A 22,352-nucleotide genomic window follows, 5' to 3' on the forward strand; every position below is an offset into this window, starting at 1 on the left:
GTTAAATAACAAACACCTTTTTTTATACACTTTTAAAGCACTTTAAATGAATGTGTGAACTCAATTATTTGTCATGAAACAGTAAAGCCTTAAATAAACATCTCACAAAAACAACACAAACATACACTTCTAATATTCATAGCCGAGTATTTTGTGTTGTTTATTGGCCACGCCCCCTCTCTCTCCTGAGCGTTCTGTTGAAAGCTTTACGAGTAGATTGATTCGTTTCATAGGTTGGCATCATCACCATGTCATCACTCCTGCACCTCGCCCTTTTCTCGTGTTGGCCTTTAACCATGATCGTGATGTCATATTTGGAGCATGAAAACATGTTTTGCATGATTTGGTCTTTCTTTCCTCCAGACGCCGGTCCGGTGACGGACCCCGACCATGAGCGGCGGCGTGAACATCAAAGTCGTGTCTCAGAGTCGGAGCGACGTGGGCGGCGGCTCCAGTCTGCCTTTACCTCGCAGCATGATGCCTCTCTCCAAGATGGATCCAAAGCAACAACGATACGGCGCCGCCCCCAATCCCACAGTGCACTACCAGAATGCAGCCAAGCGGCTAGCGTCCTACTCCTCGCCGCCCAGGTCCTCGGGTCCCGGCGAGCCGCTGAGAGGCGCCGCTCTAAAGAACCAGCTGCTGCAGCAGAATGCTGGCGCGTACCCCCACCGAAGCCCCGCGGCCACGGAGCGCTCTGACGGGACGTGCTCGGCGTACAGCAGCCCTCGGACGCCGAAGAGGGAGGTGCAGCGCTCCAAAGACACGCTGGACCTCCGCGCCAGCACCCTCTCCCAGAAGGCTTTGCGGGACCTCCAGTTGAGACGAGCCACCAATGAGAACTGGACCTTTGGGAAATATCGGCTGAAGAGCGTGGACAACGCCAGCGAGGACGACGCCGCCGCGTGCCGGCTCGCCGCCAACGTCCAGCTCGGCCTTGGAAGAGGACGCCTCTTTTATAGTAGAGGTACAAACGGGAACGAGACATCGGCCGAGTCTTCGGCCCGAATGGGCAACAACCAACGAGAGGCGAGGAGCGTCTCCGACCAGCAGCCGGCAGCTCCCGAACGATACGTGGCGAACAGCAAATCCAGGTCTCCTCATCACACGTTCAACCCGTCACGGAGAGCGAGTGAGCCAGGGGAGGTCAACATGGCCGCCGTCGCCCCCTTCAGGTTCAGGTGAGGTGTTTCGCTTTTATTTGGGTGGGAGGGAAGTTTAGGAGACATTGAATACGATGCCTTTTTGAGAAAGCCCTAAGCACTTTGGTGGCTGCAGGTTTCAGGTCCACGAGGACCCGGATCCGGCCCTCGACGATCTTAGCGACTGTTCCTCTGACTCCATGGAGGTCTGCTGTGACGATCTAGGTGAGTCTCTTTGAGTCTTCTCCCATTGATGTTTCTGTACCAGCAATTAGATGCACCCGATGCTGTAAACGCATCATTCCCAAAGACCAAGTCCCGACCCACAGGGGGGCTCGCAGGAGATTTTTTTGGGGGTCACTAAATACATTATGCAGAATGTTTTCCATCGTCTTTTTACTTATCATTTATACCTGCAGTACACCTCCGCGCCACATGAGGGAGCTTGATATTTCCGATGATTATAGCCTTTTAGAACGTTGAATCTAAGAGGAAAAAAACAAGTCCGTTTACTGAATGCATTAATTAGATCTCGTTTATAAAACATGTGCGTAGGTTTTTAAGTACATATTCATAAAACGGAGTAATTTATCAAACGTATATCTGTATCTTGTGAAAATGGTTTGCGTTTGTTTCTCATTTTTAAAAATTGGTCCCCCAGGAAAAAAGTACAGGAAACACTGGATGAGGAGAGCGGTTCCTAACCCAAACAAAGCTTGGGTTGCACCAACATTTTAAGGAGTTGCAAAGCCAAAGAAGCAGAAACTCTGCTGCTCAATAGAGAAATGTATCGGATATCATCCCGGATCTGACAAAGAGCAGGCTGAAGTTTAATCACTTTATCGGCTTACAATTGAATTCATCCTCCGTCCTTTTAGAAGTTCTTCGTCCTCCCTCCGTAGTGTCGTAGCGAGTCACTTAAATCTTAATGTTTTTCACTCGGTTTACAGAGTTCATCCAGTTACAAACCCTTGTTCCCCTCCTATCTGTATTCCATCCTGCTTCAAGCTTTAATACGTCTGCATGTTGACGCTGGACTCTTCTCTGCCTGGCAGTTGTTCTCTCCGGAGCCGCTGCCAACTCTTCACACCAAACCCACCACCTGTTTTGTGCAGCGGGATTTCCCAAAGTGCTTCGTTTCTCTCTTTATGTGCATTTGGGGGGAAAAAAACACAACATTCTTGGCAGAAAGGACGTCTATCGAATCACACAGCAACGTCTCTCTCTCTGTTGGGCCATCACAATTATATTTTCACACACTTTCCATGTCGAACATTAACAGTTGGGTGTTTTTGTTCTGATTCCTGCACCATCAACATCTCGTCTCCTAGAGACCGACACACAAACACGATTGGTCAACATTTAATTATATATTTATAAAGGAGGTGGGAATGTCTTACCGAGTGAAAGTAATTCCCCATTAGTCCGTACGACTACGGTGATCCAATCACTTAGGTCCAATTAGAGAGAGATTACGTAATTAAAGCTCTGCTTTGAATAACAGATATTGATTTAAGTGAGTGAGCAGACCGTCGACTCACAGCTGTGACCACCAAAAGGAATTAATCCTGTTTTTGCTCGTCTTGTTGTTAAACATATTCCTCAACAGGATGCAGGGTTATTCACTTTGCTAGCATAACGTTAGTAAAGGCTGGACATATCAGAAATAAGGTGCGTCCTATTTAATGGAGTAGTGGACCATGTTTCCATGAAAAGCTGTCTGACAGACTTACAGAGTGACGGCTCGTTACCAAATTTTAGATTTTGATTGAAAACACAGAAATATAAAGGAGTGGTCTAAATGTTATTTCTTTGAGACTGTGGTGAGACCAGAGACTTGAGTGGACAGATGCTGTGAGTGCTGGATGGGAAAGATCGTCTTTCACCTCCTGTCTGGGAGTCCCCCCCCCCCCGGATGGACGTGTCTTTGTGAGCTGTCAACTCGGCTTCAACTGCAACTCAGCTGTGAGATTAAAAAAATAGGGTTTGTTTTAAGTTCGGTAGGAAACATCTGCAGAAACTTGACGCTCGGTTGGCGATCTCTGGTGAGAAATCCTTAAAATGACTAAAGTTTCACAGTGGGGAGGATTAATTGCTCCAGCATTCATGAAGAAACAGAAATGAATCACTCTGGTGATGGTTTTACCTCCTCCTCCTATTGTTTCCAGAGTTCATCATGAATACACTTATTTGCTCAGCACATTAAAAAAACCCTCATAACTGTTAAGTGTTCAGGTCTTCATCCCTCCAGGCTGCTCGCATTCCAGCAACGACTCCGTTACATCTCTAATGAGCTTTTCTATCGCAGTAATTACCACGTGACTTCAACGCCAAGCACAAAATCAGCTTTTTTAAAGACACTTTTCTTGAGTCTGTTGCATTATGGTTGCTGAGCAGCTCCAAAATGATCCCATGTGCCGTCTGGGGGAATATGAAATGGACAGCTGTGTAACTGTGCTGTCATAGCATATACACACACACACACACACACACACACTACTCAGACGGCTAGTTGGAGAGTGAGAATCCGACCCAGATGTGAAAGAGACCAAATGAAAAGACGCAGCTCCACCCTTCTTCCCTCCCTCCTGGAAAGTCTTCTACATGTTTAATCTTCAGAAGTCCCTCCAGTGGTTGTCATGACATTTCACTCAAAACCGCAAAATATCACTCTCGTGGCTCGGCTGGAAGGAAAAGTCAGGAAATCACCAAAGATGTTGGCATTCGTTGGTTCTTGGGGACAGAGAATATGTGGACCAAATGTTATGGTAACCCATAGATGTGGAGATGTTTGCAGATAGATGTTAACAAATCTCAGCCTTATGGTGGCGCGAGAAGAGAACTCACAGGACGATCAAAGTGGATTTATTCATTCTTGCTGTCACTGGAGCGACTGACATTACTTTAACAGTTAAGACCATCAAATAAAAAATAACTAAATCAAAGAAATGTCACTAAATGTTCCCCCAGGGATAAAACATATTTCTGCTTGTTTAATCATCCATCATAAAACTGGGCTGTAACTTAAACCACACACAACAACCTAAACTACACGTGTGACGACTCAGGCTTTGAATCATACGCTTTAAATCTCACGTTGTCATTGATCCACATCGAGCATTAGTTACTTTGGCTCGCTGTGGATCTGCAGTGGGAGGGGCCTGAGTGATGTGGGAGGAGCCTGAATGATGTGGGAGGAGCCTGAGTGATGTGGGAGGAGCCTGGACACTCTGAGGAGAAGGACCCGCCCTCTAGTCCCGTTTTTATTTCAACACATTCCGGCGATGCCGTCCTACATTACGGTGTATTGTCTGCACACAGTTTCATTGAGCTTAATTAACCAAGCTAATCCAACTAGCACGCTACAACTAACAACAACCGCTGATAGTTGTTTGATCTTTTTGATAATAGCACGGGAGTCTTCAGTTTCTGTGATGGCTGGCCTGTCCAGATACATTTAGTTTGTCGGGTGGTTTATGTCTCCACATGTAGAATCTGTCGGCCAAGATTAGTTTCTGTTTTTCAGACCGTGTATTGACCAATCGCATCCGGCCAAGAGCCGACGAATTCCGTGATTGGTCGGCATCTAAATCCATAAAGCAGTGAACGCTGTTGCATCCACATACCTCAGCGTTGAGATCACGTTCACGTCTGGCATTGTAGCGTTTCTACTTGGGGTGGAAGATGTGAGCGCATCGACCCCAACGATGTAATCCGTAACCTTTCATTAACTTACTGTCACTCAGCGTCTTGAGAATATTTCTCCTCCCTTTTTAGTCTTTCCACTATTTTCTTTGCTTAAGAAACTAAAGCCTCTGAAATGTCCTCCTCCCTTCTCCCAACAGTTTTGTTAGAATTTTGTCTCTGGGGTCAACTCTTTGTGCTCAGAAGCTTTATGAATACCAGATAAAAAGAATAATTATATCTGACCTGCTGATATAAGGTGTTGAATGTGTCCGTCTGTCTGCAAATATAAAAGGCTGGCTCATTAAAGAAATCCCTGTTCCATAAAATAGATAAGCTATTCAACGCATCAGGGGAGTGATGTCACAGTGGGAGGAGCCTTGGAACTCGTGATGAGGAGGAACAAGATGTCACATTGTTTCCTGAAACTTAAGTGCCGGATCAAACGAGCTCGCCGGCTCATGAGCCGCTCACAGGTGCCCTGAAAGCCAAAGAAAGCAGCGGCGTGCGGCGTAAACCCATTGTGAGTGTTGGAACGGTGCCATCTGGGCTTTGTTGCTAACGGGTCAGTCACATCCAGCGGATCAGCACCATCAGCCATGCTGGAAAAGAGCAACTCATTCACTCCATGAGAACAGAAGAGACGTTTTTATTTGACGAGCACATGACAGCAGCGGTAGTTTACAGAGCAGCTGTGTGTTTGTGAGGTTTGTTGTCGATGACATGAAGGCTGGTTTCCATGGCGAGCCTCCTCGATCCTCCAGAGAATCTTTAACGTCTTAAAGAGACGATCACACTCGTGTTTTAGCAACAAATGCATTCTCAATTGAACACAATCCTGTGCTGAAAAGACACATAAAAGCACAAAAGTGTGGTTTTGGGTGTGTTTTGGGGTTGTCTTGGCGAGCGACAAGATGTGCCAGTGTGAGCAAGTCTGCTGAAGTGAAGTCACTCATTTGGCCGATGCACTTAAGCCAAGTTTTCTCTTTATTTCAAGAAAAGGATTTTTTTTCATTTTTTGATAGACAACAGTTTTCATGATGCTTCATCTAATAATTGTTGATTTTATTTGACACACACGGGGTCATCAATGTGCTGCAGGGTCAACGCGCTGCTGATTTGTAGCATATGATTTATCCAGCTGTTAATCTGGAATTGATATGGTAAGGAAGCTCAGACAGGATCAAGAGATAATCTGGATGCTCCAGTTGTTGCATTATGTGGCATTTTGTCACCGATGACGATTTAATGTCGCGGTCTGCAGCTGCATGTCTGAAATGTGTATGTATTCACATTAATGACACGTCTGCTACCATCACAGATCATGCATCGCGGCGAGCGTATTGTACTGGGAACGCTGGGAGGGGGATGGGGAGAACAAAGGAATCACAGGAGATGGTGGAGAGAAAAACACGGTGTGTTAGAGGAGAAACACCGTCTGGTTTGAAAAGCCACAGATGATCGTTTCTCATCACTCTCCTGCTTTTCACATCGGCTGAGATACGGTGAAGCATCGTTTTACATGAAGGAACAACGAGGGAAGGAGGAGGAGGAGGTGGATGGGAGGGGGAGGAGGGAGGGAGGAGGAGGAGGAGGGAGAGGCAGCAGAGTGCAGGGGGAGGAGGAGGAGGGAGCGCTGTTGCGTCTGCAGCCGCTGTCATTCCGCTGCTGCGCGGTTCAGCGGCAGGAGGGAGCGCTGAAGGGAGGAGTGTGGAAAAAAAAATCGGAAGGAAAGGAGGACGGGAGGGAAGGAGAGAGAAAGGGAGTGCCTGGCCAGCACTGCAACAGCTGCAACTGCAGCAGGAGGAGAAGAGGGAGAAAAAGGAGACGGTGGGAAGAAAGAACGGCTGCAGGAATCGCAGAGGGAGCAGATTTATGTTTTTTGCTCAAGGAAAAAAAGGGTTTGATACACGGACGCCTGTTTTCTCCCCCGCGCTGATGCTTCTCTATACGCTCTCATGCAGGAGGCATGCTCGGAAATAGTGTGAAAGGCAGAGAAGGAGATTTAAAGATGGAAAGGACGGACAGCACCAAGGCGTATGGCCAAGCAGATGGCAAAGGAGTCGGCATGGCAGCCAAGAGGGCCAAGTCTGGAGTGCCCCAGGGCACGCCGCGGGGCGAGCTGAAGGTTTACCGGGCGGGTAGCTCTGAGGGCAGGCTGCCAGTGTCCTCCAACCTCCGCAAGCAGAGGTCTATGACCAACCTGGCGGTGCTCACGGACGCCGAGAAGAAGTTGCATCTTTACGAGCCCAAGTGGTGCGATGACATGGCCAAGCCCGGAGCGGGGCAGACCAAGACGGGCAAGCCAAAGACGGCAGGGGGGTGCAGCAGCGCCGGAGGGGGTGCCCCGCTCTCTCGAAACCTCTCCAAGTCCGAACACTCGTTGTTCCAGGGCAAACCCAAGCCCTTCAGCCCCCTGGCGGCTCCATCTGCTCTGGGCAAGCAGAGCCGCATACCTCGCGCCCCGTATGCCGAGGTCAAGCCCCTGAGCAAGGCACCCGAGGACGGGAAGTCGGACGACGAGATCCTCTCCAGCAAGGCGAAGGCGAAGAAGCAGGGGGCCGGGGGAGCCGGAGGGGAGTCCGGCTCCAAGGGCCAGGTGGAGGAAGGGGGGGACAAGCCCTTCCTGAAGGTGGACCCAGAGCTGGTGGTGACGGTGCTGGGCGACCTGGAGCAGCTGCTCTTCAGTCAGATGTTAGGTGAGTACAGCAGAGTGATCTTGATACCGCTGCCCACCCACCCCTTCCTCAGGGCCGTGGCGGTCCGTGTGGTGGCCATGTGCTACAAAACCAAATTGTACGATTTTTCTGAGCGCTCTTGGCAGCACGCCCCCTTCCATACAGCCACCACACGGCACCTGCTAGCTGCTGCAGACCCACAACCCCCCCACCCCCCCAAACCGATTTAATGCAGCTGAGAAAAAACCCATCCTTGCTGTGCTTGCAGAGCATGGCCCTCCTTATTATTATTTCACTGAATGCTGAATCAGGTTGGCTTCCTAGCTTCCACAGCTATAGTGATGCTCTATTGTTCTTCTTCCTCCAGCATGTCGCTCAGGTGAGGCCATTGTACGCTGTGAAATATGCTCACTTCCTATCGCAGCATTGCCGGCTGATTGCATGGAAAAAAAGCCTGAGGCGTTCAGGGATTATTACGGGAGACTGATCTCGTTTTTAAAGCTCCAGTTTTGCTGCAACATGTAGGACACTGAGGCACTCGCTGGTTCGTCCTCTCCTCCACGTACGCTTCCTTAAAAAAAGAAAACAGAGATGGGGGTGAAAAGAAGGCATGCCATATTGAATTTGTTTTCGGCACACAGACACACATTTAGCCCCCCTCCCGGCTCCATTCATCTGTGGAGCTCTGACAGATGGTTTGAACCCTGTGTGTACTATAGCGGCGCAAATGGCAGAGAAAATGGCTTTCCCTCCGGAGGTGTAGGTCAGGTGCAACCACAGGGAGGGGCTTCATGAATAATGAGGGTGTATTGATCATATGATGGTGGTTGGTGATGAATTCATCATGTATTTATTTGTTCTTGTTATAGCAGGCCACCTTTATTATTATATCATAATCTGTATTCCAGAGAAGGTGGATCTAAGATTCATTACAATTCATTTTTCCTGCTAAGTAAGTCTTATATTTTAGTTATTTTCACAGTCCTTTAATGTGTTTTGGGGAGAAAGAAAGATTAAACATTACTATTTCTTTTAATGACAGTGTGTTGGTTTCTGATGACACTTTAAGAATATGAATATTAGGCTTACCAGTCATATTCCTAAATCCTATCATCAACAGATCTGGTTCAAACGTGTCTTTTAGCAACAAGCGTGTCATTTCTGATGCGTTTGTTTGTCGGTGTCATCGGGAAGGCTTGTTCTCCGTCAACACGTCTATGGTGATTGAATTAGCCTCGTTAGCCCATATGGAAGTCTGTCAATCTGTGTTGGTCACACTACTGATGCTAACAAGGATAGCAACATGACGTCATTGGGTGTTTGAGCACGAAACCACAACCAGAATTTGTAAAAGCTCTGCCAGATCCGGCACCACACCCCTGTCGGCTTTATTAACCTAGTTGCATAAAAAAATGGGCCGAAACGTCTCCTCAACGTGACCTTCGTGATGTTTCCAAGTCAATTCAAAGTCATTGTCCCTCCCAAAAACAAAACCGGGGAGTTTGTCATCCAAATGAATAATTTATCAGCGTCTCAGATGATAATCCCGTGCGGGCTTTTAACAAGAGTCAAGTGTTTTTTTGTGGGCATGAAAGGAAAAGCAGCCACAATAATGGGAAGACGATGTGGTGATGCAAAGGCGGGGAAACTGTCACCACACTGATTATTATTAACTCCAATCCATCAGCAAGATGGAGGAATAATAGCTTTGATCTCATATTGATGTTTTGCTTTTCGTGGCAGCGAAAAGGACTTTTAGTGGAACTTTATTTTCCCTGTGGCTGTTACTGTACATAGACCTATTTATTCCTAGTCTGCTGTACATTCGAGGTCAGCGCGGTGCTTATTAATAAAGGCTCTGCTTTTGCAGCGTATCCCATTATGAGCTCGCTGAAAGGATGCTTTTGTTTCCGGCCCATAGTGGGTCTCTTTGTTTACCAACACGGCATCGGGAATGGCCAACTTGCTTAATGTGCTCATTCATTAAAACCTGTAGTGACATTTTTGTGCTCCGTCACAAGACAAGTCCATGACCGTGCACATAATAAAACACTTCCATCCGGCTCAAATAGGAATTTCCTGCCCTCATTTTTGTGGTTTGATAATCTAACAGTAATACTCGTCTGTGTATTCAGTGAAAACGGAGCTCAAATCAGTTGCTTGGAATAATTTTTTGAACGTGCGATGACGAATAGATTCGAGGGCATTCAGATGAAGATGAGTCGTACAGACGGCAGGACTCTTGGAGTTTGTAATTATATGTGATCTGGCATGGAAGATCTCAAACACAGCAATGGGCCCCACAACTACAGTATATCATAGTGGGACAGTCCAAGATTCAAAGCGTTTATTAGCATATGCAAGTAAAAACAGATAAATAAAACAAAAAAAGCAGTTTCAAAAAGGCAGCATGTGACGGATAAATAAAACAATAAAACAGTGCAAATGTCAACACTGCATGAAAGGTCACAAAAGGTCAATTTAACGTTTTTAAAGGGAATAGTAACATCTGACCGGGTTGGTATGGGTGCTGGAAATCCTTGAAAACACTGTTTTCAAGGATTGAAAAGTGCTTGGATGTAGAATAAAGGTCTTGAAATGTGTGTTGTATGTGATGACATCTATGATAGAACAGAGAAAAGAAGATCTCCATATCTGAGGGACTGAAAACAGCATTTTCTGACATTTCTTTATGAAAAATGACTTTTGATGATGAACAGATGATGAAAATAGTTGGTGATTATATTTCTGTGGATCTGTTAGTGGAATTAGTTTTCCTTTCATTTGTGGTCCTTCTGTAAAAAGCTGTCTCCAAACATCATGTTGGTTGTTTAGAGGACAATAACATCTCATTTAATGTGATGAACAAGTGACATAATAAGTAGACTGAATACTGACCATTGGATTGATACAAATATGGAGTTTACCACAGCTGGAAGGGGCTGGAAAAGCATGGAAATGCACCTGGAAATGCTTGAATGTGATTTTGGAGAAGGTGGAGGAACTGATTTTTTAATACCTCCAGTCGAAATGGCCATCAGTTCTGTTTTTAACTCAAAGGGTGTGAAAAGGCTGATTTTGGGGATCTCCATCTGCAGCCGGTATCTGTAAAGACAAAGCTGCTTTAAACCATCTACGTGGCCTCCATGTGAGAATCTGCACACCTCTCTCCCTCCGTCTGACATCTCAGCCAGAGTGTTTCCTTTTATTGAAGTTATTTTACCATCTGTGTTCACTCTCTGTATTGCCCGCAATTGTTTAAAAAAGAAACTCTGTAAAGCTCGAGGTTCATTTGAGGTAGACGAAAAGAAACCGCATCTTGTTCTTGTTTTGTGCCTCATATTTCCTGTGAAATCTGATGAAATGAAACAGGCTTCATGATGAACTGTAGCAGCTGATGAAAACTCACTGATTTTTGTTCATGGAGATTTGTCTCAATTAACCTGGATCTTTTAAGGTTGACTTAGCAGCGTTTGTACAGTTAACAAACAAATACCTTTTATCAACACTTTATAATTCATTTTGAGGTCTTCCTTCACCTGCCTCTGCACTTCCTGTGCTGTTGCATCATTCATGGCATCATTCACAGCAGAGTTTCTCTGTATCGGAGGCATCACTGCAGTGCAGGACGCCGGTGTGTTCTTGAACGCACACAAACGCTCTGCAGCCAGGATGCAGGTTTGAACACATTCCCAGGAATTCATCATAAATAAATCAGCCGTGTGCCAGAATAAGCATGCGGCTGGTGGTGGCTTTTATGGATGCGATGTGACTAAATGATTTATTTCCTCGACTCAAGGACTTTCAAGGACCACAGTGGAAATAAGTGTTGGGAGTTTGGATGTTTAAATCGGTAGATGTTGGTTTGATGCTTGTGCCACCAATGTTGGGAGGGAGAGAGAGATGAAGACTCTCTGGCACGACCCGGTGTCCTAGAAATTACATTTATGTGCAATTAATTTGAGTTGGCACATTTGGATTTGATTAGAATACGTTTAGACACTCTTAAGGACGAATCATGGTTTGGTTGGCGCTTTAAAAGTATGTAAATCCCTTCTTCCTCTTCTCTAAATGCTGCACTTTATTCACCGTATCCAGCATCTTATTTGAGTGGGTTTAATGTGTAATTTCTCTTTGCAGTTCATCACATTACATAGATGCAAAACAGGCGTGTGACAAATACCTAACATTGAAATCATCATCACTTTATGTCCAAGATCTCTGTGTAATCTCACTAGAGAGTGAAGCCATTAGTGAGTTAAGCAACGCCTGTATGAGTAAGATGATTTGATTCGTGTTGGTCTAGAAACCCTGAAGAAGTCTTCTACCACATAAATCATGTTGCCTCATAGAATCCCTGCTAATAACCTAAACACCCCCTAATCATAATATTTAACATTAACTCAATATCTCATTGGGTTTGGCTCATGAACCATAAATGAAAGTCCGTATTGTACACATGCAGCACAGCTTTTATTGGCCTGTACTGTCTGAGGACAAACGTTTCCAGATGATTAGTTATTGGGGTTTTTGTTGAGGCTGTAAATTCAACGTATTTGGGCATCAATGCCACTGAAACCAGCTCATGTAACCCTTTACATGCCCTCCGCTTCATCGGAGGTTTGGACTGGAATATCTCAGTGCTGCCTAATAGCAACAACATGTGATTGTTATGTAAATGCATGCATATCGATGCCCTCTACAGACCCTTCTGAATGACTTCAACATCCTCTTCTGAAAGCAGCACATTATTTACATTATTTGACATGTGCTCCCCTGACACCTCCCCCTCCTCCTCCAGCTAGTCCTCTAAATGCATTCAATGCTCATTTCTTTCTTCCCAAGGGTTTTGTTTTGTTTTTTTCTCCCTGATTTGGCATCACACGGCTAAAACGGACAACATAATTGCACTGTAATATTGATCCGACACGGTCGTGTTGCCCACCGGCTCTGTGCTCAAACACAGCCGACCTGCAGCTTATCGTCAGCCGACTCCGAGTGAGTGACTCTGAGTTAATGCTCAATAAAAACTCTGGAAAGAGAGGCTTGAATGTCAGACTGCGTCCCCCTGGTGGGCAGTCTGGGTAAGAGGCAGCCTCTCAGTGTCTGTGCCGTGTCCGTGCAGGGGGGGGGGGGGGGGGGGTAGAGCGGCGGTTGCCATGACGAGGGAACCCGTGAACCCCGCTGATGATGAACCCGTCACATCAGTCCAGACACCAATGATGCACGTAAAAAGTCATGCACGTGGACATGTGTATGTGCACGGATCTCCTCTAAACATCAGCTTGTGTCTTTGAGTTTTATTTTGACACTCTCAGTGTTCTCTAACCTTATTTCCTGCTCGACTGACCCTCAGACCCCGAGTCCCAGAGGAAGCGGACCGTGCAGAACGTCCTCGACCTCCGCCAGAACCTGGAGGACACCATGTCGAGTCTGCGAGGCTCCCAGCTCAGTCACAGGTCGGTGTTCTTATCTGCTTTATGGGATTCCTCCGACACAACTGGCTGGTATATCACACACACACTGTTCATGAAATCATGAACGCTGAGCCAGGTCTGTTTTTGGTTTAAAGTGGGGGAGAAATAAAGAAGCCATGTGAACAAGCAACGGAAAGCTTGTTGGATCGATACACAAGGCGATCATGTGTAAACAGTTGTGGCCGCTTCACGCACATCTGGCTTCTCTGTTTCGTGGCCATGACTTCATCCAAGGAATCTTTCTCTGTTTGGCTCGAGACGGTAATTCCTCCCAACATAAGGCGCTGGTGGAGGACAGGTCTCTCTGCAGTTTCATTTGGACGTAAAAGTTGAGACGCAATATCCTGCAAAGCTTTAAAAAACGGCATCCTCGTTAAAAGGCTCCATTATGAATCCGTTTATGTGGAAATGGAGTTGATTTTCTGTGTAAATTTAAAGGTCACTCATAAAACATTACAACTCCAGCTCTGAGAAGCCTCATTTTGGTTCTTATTGATGAACCAATTCTAAGATGCAGCTTTTTAAGGTTTATTTGAATGTTTCTCATCATCCCACATTCAACTCCATCCTCATCTGTGAAATCTTTACGATTTGACCTCGTCATTGGATGCTTGTGTAGTTACGGAGTTCTAGTTGCAGGGTTCATCGGGTACTGGAAATCCTTGAAAACACTTGCACAAGGATTGAAAAGTGCTTGGATGTAGAATAAAGGTCTTGAAATGTGTGTTGTATGTGATGACATCTATGATAGAACAGAGAAAAGAAGATCTCCATATCTGAGGGACTGAAAACAGCATTTTCTGACATTTCTTTATGAAAAATGACTTTTGATGATGAACAGATGATGAAAATAGTTGGTGATTATATTTCTGTGGATCTGTTAGTGGAATTAGTTTTCCTTTCATTTGTGGTCCTTCTGTAAAAAGCTGTCTCCAAACATCATGTTGGTTGTTTAGAGGACAATAACATCTCATTTAATGTGATGAACAAGTGACATAATAAGTAGACTGAATACTGACCATTGGATTGATACAAAGATGGAGTTTTTTCAAAAGCATGGAAAGTGTTTGAATTTGACTTTGGAAAGGTGGAGGAACCCTGTAGTTATTTTTAGTCTTTTAAAGTCAAGTAAAAACTTTGGTTTCAGTATGCTAGCTGCACCGGTTCGCCTCCACGTCGATGAATTATCCATCACCGCCGGGGTAGAAATGCTCCCGCGGTCGCAGCCGTTGCAATATTTATTTGAGTGAGTCGGTACGTCGCCGTTATGTAACCGGCAGACCCAGAAGACGCTGGCGGCCATCTGGAGGCGGTTCTGTCCCTGACCCACTTAGCTAGGAGTCACACTCTATTCAGAATTACGGTGAGAGGTGTGTTAGTTTGAGTCCCCGAAGCCGAGGAGACGTCCCGCTGCATCTGGGTCAGCCGAGACGGCTCCAGTGTGACTATAATGTTCTATGAATGTAAGACCTGACCTTTAACCCCCCATGTGTCTCTAGCTGCATGGACAGCAGTAACGTGGGCTACGACAGCGACGACACCAACGCCCGCAGCATCTCCAGCATGTCCAACCGCTCGTCTCCGCTGTCGTGGCGCCACGGCCAGTCCAGCCCTCGCCTCCAGGCGGGCGACGCCCCCTCCTCTACGGGCAGCGGAGGAGGCGGCTACCAGGCCGGTAAGACGGCGGGCTCCCAGTACACGGCCCACACCATGCCGGCCCGCTGCTCCAGCCGGCTCGGCAGCACGTCTCGCATCGAGCTGATCGAGGGTTTGGACGACGGCGACCTGAAGTCCGGCTACCTGAGTGACAGCGACCTTCTGGGGAAGAGCCTGCCGGACGACGACGACGACAACCTGGCTAACGGGTAAGAAATCAGCCTCTTGTTACCATGACAACGTGGCCTTTCGGCCCCTCCGCCTTTTGTGACTTTGAAAAGGTCAGTTTAGACGTTGCTGCCAAATGATATTTTACTCATTAATCAATAAGGCGATGGGAGTCCTGCAGGTCATCGTGCTGCTTTTCACTATTTAATTAGGATTCAGAGAAAAACGTGCACTTTGGAGATCACCGTGGCTTCCTGCTTCCTGTAGCTTTCTGATGTTCTGCACTTGGCGGAGTCCGTCAAAGAGCTTTCATCAGCACTCTCCGTTTTCTCAAAGTCGGCGGCTGGTTTTTTTTTGCTGACGGTGAGAGAAAACACTTTTTTCTCAGCGAACTCAGCAGGTGTTCTCTGTTACTCATCTCTGACTGGCAGCTTCTGCATCCTGTGAGGATGATGAACAGGTTGAGGAGCAACAATTAGTTTAGACCAGGCAGTTTTTAAACGGAACATTGAATGTTACAGTTTTCTCCTTCCTCTTCTTCTTCTTCACCTTCCTGTCTCTCTTCTTCAAGCTCTTCTTGATCTTCCTCCTTCCTCGCCTTCGCCCTAGCTTCCCTCCTCTCACATCTTCCTTCCCTGCGTCTTTATCTAATTCCCTGGCCCGAGTTGACAGCTGACGGTGGGAGTCGGAGGGAGCGAAAGAATCCAGGACGGTCCTCCAGTGTGATTTAGCAGCTTTATCGCTGTTGCGCATGCAGAGGGGATTTAAATCTGGCTCGTCCCTGCCAGCCGGGTCACGTTCTCACTACCGAGTCAGGGCAAGAAAAAAAGAGGGGATGACACATTTTTGATGAATAGAAATTAGAGCAATGAAGTGTAAAATGGGCCAATTTAAGTTCTATGCGTTCTAAGCTTGGAGCAAGCGTGATAACATCACTAAGAGTGATATTGTGTTAAAATAAAAAGGATGTCCAGCATCGTGTTGTGAAGGTGAACGAGATCAGACAAGCAGAACCCTGATAAGGTTAGGATTAAACGTGGGATTATGTGATGCGGGTCCGTTCCTCACAGCAACATCCATGCACTCCAAATCCATTTAAATCTGCCCTGTGTTTCATCCCTCGCTGCAGCCGCTCCTCTGTGGAGCTTCAGAGGGAAGTGAGAAGTGATTCGCCTCTGCTTTGCAACGGATTCTTATCATTTTATTCTTACTATGAAAAAAAAAAGCCTCATCATGCTCGGTGTTGAGACATCAAATGTGAGACGTCCCGATCCACAACCGGCTGCTGCAGTAGATTATTAACCATTCACACCAAGAGGATTATGGGTGTTTGGAAACAAACGTGGAAATGTCACGCGAGTAATTATAGGATAGTGGATGCCTAAAACACACAGGATTTAATATCGGGTGCCGTTTTTTCCCCTCTCTGACCTTGGGGAGGTTACACGCTTTATATTTAGAAGATACATCGCCGTGGAAACGGCCTCTATTTCCTCTGCTTTTACTGGTCTTTCCTTCACTGGAAAGCTATCCTCGACTCTCCGTCAGGAATACTAGAGTGCCGTTCTTTATAGGAAGAATTTACCCGGCCTCATTAAAATACCAACAACCGTCGGTTGCAGATAACTAGTTAATCCGCTTTTTTTTTTAAGCAGGCACATGTTTCTGATTTTCCCCCTCGTACAGCATCCTCTTGCAAAATTCTGTGTCACATTTGCATTTCTACTGTACATCCCTCACACACACACACACACACAGTTCAGCTCATTGAGAGCCAAGCAGCTCTTGAAAATAGATCAGGCTCCTCCTGCGTCACCATGGCAACTGGCTGGTAATCGTCTGTATGGTGAGGTGCAATTTCTTTTTCCCCGTCGGCGGAGCCCCAGTTTTTAACACGTTAGAGGATACTATAGATCACTTAAATGCACAAATTATAATCAAGTACATCTGATATCAATAATGCTGTCGTAGTATTTAAATGTGCCAATGTGTTTTGCTTAAAAATGCTTTTGAAATAACGAGAAGAAATGTTGAAGTTGAATGGACGGACGTTGGACGTCTAATGGATATTGATTTACCTGCACCACTAGTAATCACTGCGTGTGTGTGTGTGTGTTGTTTCTGGACACTCAAGGTCACCTTACAGTATAAATACAGTTAAAAGAACCAATATAAAAATAATAGCTCAAATGGAAGTATACGGACCTTGAACTCTCTTCTGTGTTTGATGGTGTTTGTTACATATTTTCATGCATTTTTAACACCATTTCTAACCCATTTAATTATTGGTCCACCTCATGGATTTTCCTGACCAAAAAAAAGGAATCCAGTACAACAACACTACGCAGTGGCGTCTCACCAACACAAAAAGGCTCATTGAGTAAACTCCTCAAACTATTCTCACCTCAGTGTTGGAAAGTTCAAATTGCAATTGCCGTCATTGTGCGGTTTAATATTAGAATTAAACATGTGTAGACGCTGCGTCTGCTGGAAATGTTGGCTGACATTTAATATAACGAGTTTGTTTTTTGTAGCTCCACGTCTTCACTGAGTTACTGCTTCCTCTCTCGTGAATGTCGAGGTGCCACCTTATTTAAACCGCGTCAGGAGTCATAACTGCTTCCCGCGGTCGCGTTCTTCTCACCATATTGTTTCACCATCGCCTCACAATGATATCACCCGATTGCAAGCCATATTTACAACGCTGCTTTACGAGCAGAGCAGTAATCACGTATTTTTTTTCCATATCTGGTGTATGAATCAGAACTGCGATTTCAGCTCTCTGTCGTTTTAGTGGTGTTTGGTTCTGGTTCAAGTACGGCTGATGTTTTACAGACACCTTCGTGGACGTAAGCACATGTTCGCTGTTCATATCTTATGCAGATGTTCACCACGAATAGTCCCAGTTTGTTTTCTCTGTGATGTCATTTAGCTGATGCTGATGTTTGTAGCAGAACAGGAGGCCTGATCATTGAATCTGACAGATTGACATTTTATCTTGGCAGATTAACAGTTTTTTGAAGCCCTTAAATTGGAAGGAATCATAAAGGGCAACAAAGAAAAACAGGCAAAATGTCTTTAGCATTTGGTTTCTCTCCAAACTCTTTGGCTGACGGAGGAGAGAAGCAGTGAAAAGGCATTTTAGTTTCAAGAAAGACGATGATGACGGCAAAGCCTCGTAGAACGCCAAACACATCCTCACTTTTGGGAACACATTGTGAGGGGGGGGGGGTGGGGGGTGGACTGTATCTGATCTGGACTGTACCATTGTTGTGTTCATATACAGCAGCATGTATACACACACACAGGCAACGATCATAGCGGAGAATAGGAGGCTGGTCCCGACAGCGTCACACCTCCCGGTGATCATGCAGCAACATGGCTGGGGATTGTGCTGCCATGGCAACCGTCTTCCACTGACCCACTGCCTTGTGTGTCAGTGTGATGGCTGCTGGAACGGATGTGTGGAGGATGTGAGATGGAGAGAAGGAAAGGCAGACATAAAGATGAGAGACGGGTGTGAGACGGCATGCTAACCACTTAATTAGATTGTTTTCTCATTACCATTCTGGAGGGGGGGCTGTCTGCCTATGAAGCTATTGTTTGTGTTTCCACTCGTGTCCACGATAATGCAGGTTGTCAAATGTACTTAATCCAAGCAATTTCCCAGAAATCCGATATGTAAAACTGTGTGGTTGACCTGAAAAGGGGACTTTGATGATAAAAGCCAGAGATGACCCATTTTGACCCTCACAAGCACCGGCTGCATACCGTCGCTATCTTTGCCTTCTTCGCAGATAAGCCCTCGGCTTAGTTCGCTCCTCTGGCAATGTCGTTTCCATGGTAACCATAGTAAAAAGTTTGCCTGGTGCTGGTGAGAGGATCACTATGAAAGTGAGTGTTTGTGAGTTTCTTCAGCCTCGCTCGTGGAAACTATGTGTATCAATGAACGCATTCTGTGATGCAGGAAGGAGTCGTCCTGGATCTGTGCCTCCCGGCAATCTGCATTCAATTCCCCCTTTCTCCCTCCTGCCCCCGGGCCTTGGTTGGACCCCGTCTACTGAGTGCTTCATTCCCGTCTACTGAGTGCTTCATTTAACTATCCTCACACGTTTTTTTTTTATTTTTTTAACCCACTTAAACCCCATCTGAGCAATAATTGAGTTTTTGGCCTCTTTGCGACCGGTTCTCTGCCGGCGCTGCTGAGATTACAGTTTAGTGATGCTGCCGCCGCCCTGCAAGGACCTGGCCTCTGAAGACGACACAGAGAGATGAAGTCATGCAGTCATCACTTTGAGTCAGCTTGAAAAAATAATCCGCACATGTTTCAAAATGACGGAGGAATCATAATGAAAAGCACCGCCTCCATCGAGCCTGCTGTGTATCACCGTTCACCAGGAGGTATTGGCTCCCACGGTGAGCTGCTCCAACACATCTGGGGTCAATATGGAGCTCCCATTCCCCAACCAGGGTCAGTACAATACTGGATCTAGAAGGCCAACCCCCCCATCTATCACCCACACCAGAACGGCCTCCACCAGCGTCCTCCGCCACGTGATGCATTATTACAACGGCACCCAAGGGGGCATGAATCATCTCTGTATCATGTCTGCGTGTGGTCCTCTCCGGCTGCAGTTTGAGACTAGACCTATTTTCCACCTGAGGCAGAGTATTATATGACGGCATATCAGGGAAAAATAGTCGAGAGGTGGGCAATATTCCGAGAAACTGGTTGTTATAGCAACGGCAAACATCCGGTCTTAGTGGAGCAACTTGACCAGGCATCTTGTTTTACGTCGGCTATGGCAACAAGTGAAAGCTACCGCTAGCATGTTAGCCCAACCGCCCCGATCAATAAACACCCATAAGATGACAGTTTGTCCTCATATGAATAAAAGCAACAATAAGCATCAACATCATCACCCTAAGGACCTTAACGAGGTGATGTCACACGTTGGGATGATTCATTACAAACATGTACATTCATGGGACGTTAGCTAGCATAGATGCTGCTTGTTAGCATCGGAATAAATTCGCAAATTTGCTTAGTTATAAACTCGCAAATTTGCCACTTTTAAACTCATAAATTTGCTACATTTTAAACTCGTAAATTTGCTACATTATAAACTCACAAATTTGACACTTTTTTTTCTCTGAATATTGCGCCCCTCTCTCTGCTTTGTTTTTTTTTTTTTCTTCCTACAGGGGCCCTGATACGCCACCGTAGTAGTGTCATGTGCACCGGTAGGATCCAGTATGATATTGTTTTTAAAAACATGAATCACGTGGTAACTTAATAATTCCCTATTCATTTGAAGTTTGAGCAAAAACATGAGCAGATTATCTTTAAGTTTGACTAATGAGGTGCGCTCGGTTCAGATGAATATGCTGCTCCGTGTCGGGTGTTTGGCTCGTCTTCAGCTCCGCGTTGATACCGAATCTGCATTTTCCTCAGACGGCAGGTTCAGCGTCCCGGTGCCGTAATCAATCAAGCACGAGGACAAACCCCGTCATACCTGCACCGCCGAGGTCTGGCAGACTTATCGGGCTGTGGATGTGGCACCATGAGGAGATGAAGTGTGCATTAGTTTGCATCGCGGCGTCCCTGTCTGAGGCTGATGGAGACTACGTTTAATTTTCCAGGCCAGTAATCAGACGGGCGCCTTCGTTGATGCACGGCTGCTCTGTGATGAAGCCCAATCCTCTTCACCCACATGGCCAAGCTCAGTACGGATAAATATTACACAACGGGAAGATCAGAGATGTGCTGAAGCAAAGCTTTTTCATCTGTAGGCATTTTTCGTTTTTTTTAAACAATGGTGCTCAAACAGCCTGTGATGTCTCTCTGAAATAATTCCCCCCGTTGTATTAAATGCCTCCTCTTTCTCTCAAAGCCTCCGCAATCCAGTGAGCTCTTCTTTTTGTCTCCTAAATGCCTTTTAATACAGTTACAGAGCACATACTAAACTGTATTCCTGGGAGGCACAGCTTTAAGTCATCGTGCCTCCTGCTGGACATCTGATGTCATTACACCACATGGGGAAACAGGCTGTTTAGCAACAACACAATTCAAATTCACCCATTTTTCCCAGGCGTTGTTAATCTTAAAGAGATTTTAGACAATATCGTGCGTTGGAAGGCCTGTTCCCTTCTCAACAGGACGACGCCTGCACAACGCGAGGTGCAGACATGTTTTCGGTGTGGAAGACAGATTCCTGACCTCAATCTCATCCAACACCTCCCGGATGAACCGCCCAGTCCTTATCAGCCCAACTCTTGTGGAAAAGCCTGTTATATTGCTTCATTTCTATAAAAGAAATCCATGTTAAAGAATGACATTTACAAGTTTCTTCACCTTAAAGTAACGTTCCAGCTGCCAATTTAGTGCCAAATGTTTTCAAATATATGTAGAGATTTCATATGTCCATGTTTAGGCGAGGCACCGGAGGCCACACATCTCCGACAGATCGAAAGCCGGTTCAAAGGTCAGACCATGAAAAAGGCTTTATCGCCTGCTAACGTAAAGGTCGTCACGGTGATGCGACCTCCCACGGATCAGAGCAAAACATGCAAAGGGATGTTTCTGACTGGAGCCGTTTGGTTATCGGTGCAGGACAGCTGTTAGTGTGTACAGCACAAACATGACTTCAAGGCTGTTTTTAGATGCCTGCTTGTTTAGCAGCTCTGTGGCCCGGCGGAGATAAACAGGAGACGGTAAACAATTCATATCATTCATCATTCTGGGCCAAAACACAAGAATGACACGTTTCTCTTCTAGCTATTAGGAAGTAAAGATTCAAATTAACAGGTTTTAAAAAAGCAAAACCAGAGGAGGAAACAGCTGAAAGAAGCCAACATGTTCCCAGCTAAACTGCACTCGGCTACATTTTGAAGAAATCTACTTGTGTAACAAAACGTTTTAGTTCACAGTGGACATGAACAGAGGTCTCCTGGGTGAGAATCCTGTGTTTGTCTGACCCGTCCACCACCCTGATCTCCTTCCTAGAGACCTCCGCGGACTCATAATCTGCAGAAAAATCCCCCTGAAATGAAATTCACCGTGCAGTTTCCTGCAGGAGAAGTGCAGCTTTTTCCCCCCCCCCCAGATGATGATTATCAGAGCATTGAAAGATATGGGCAGACACAACAATCTTCTTATCAAAACAGCGTCTCATTCTGCATGAAAGATATTCTGTGTGTCTGGTACATTCAACGAGAAGTAAAAAAAAGAAAAAAGGCCACAGTTAAATTCCATTTCAGCTGACTCTGTTTTTCCACACGAGGCCACATTTCTGTAATATAAATATAGAGAGACTCTGAACTCTGATGCATCGTAGGGGTCAAAGAATGTTCTCATGTTTGAAATATTAACTGTTTTTGTTGTAATGGATCTCCTCTGGTCGTTTGGTCACGTGACCACTCGTCCGTCACCACGTTTTGAAAGTGCTCGACTCGACGGTGGACTGACGTGAGCCGGGTGTGCTGGACCCCTCTGGGCCCTCGGAGCCGTTACCTCCCGGAGAGTAGTAGTTTACAGAGATCTGGTG

The 22,352-nt window shown here is 45.9% G+C and overlaps 1 protein-coding gene across 5 annotated transcripts in view; it reads left to right on the forward strand.

The window, feature by feature from the left end:
* The first annotated feature begins 375 nt into the window (after positions 1-375).
* Positions 376-22,352, forward strand: part of nav1b (neuron navigator 1b) — a 49,047-nt gene continuing 27,070 nt past the window's right edge. For 4 of the 5 annotated variants that reach the window (XM_084034656.1, XM_084034657.1, XM_084034658.1 and 1 more), the window contains exons 1-4: positions 376-1,181; positions 1,279-1,367; positions 12,861-12,963; positions 14,481-14,846. In XM_084034656.1, the coding sequence (XP_083890782.1) occupies positions 391-1,181; positions 1,279-1,367; positions 12,861-12,963; positions 14,481-14,846 (1,349 nt within the window). In that variant the 5' untranslated portion in view covers positions 376-390. Of the gene's footprint in view, positions 1,182-1,278; positions 1,368-6,790; positions 7,526-12,860; positions 12,964-14,480; positions 14,847-22,352 lie in introns of all 5 variants that reach the window. The other variant, XM_084034655.1, reaches the window with a different exon arrangement.

Source organism: Eutrigla gurnardus (assembly GCF_963514095.1).
Source record: "Eutrigla gurnardus genome assembly, chromosome: 2".
Taxonomy (NCBI): Eukaryota; Metazoa; Chordata; class Actinopteri; order Perciformes; family Triglidae; genus Eutrigla; species Eutrigla gurnardus.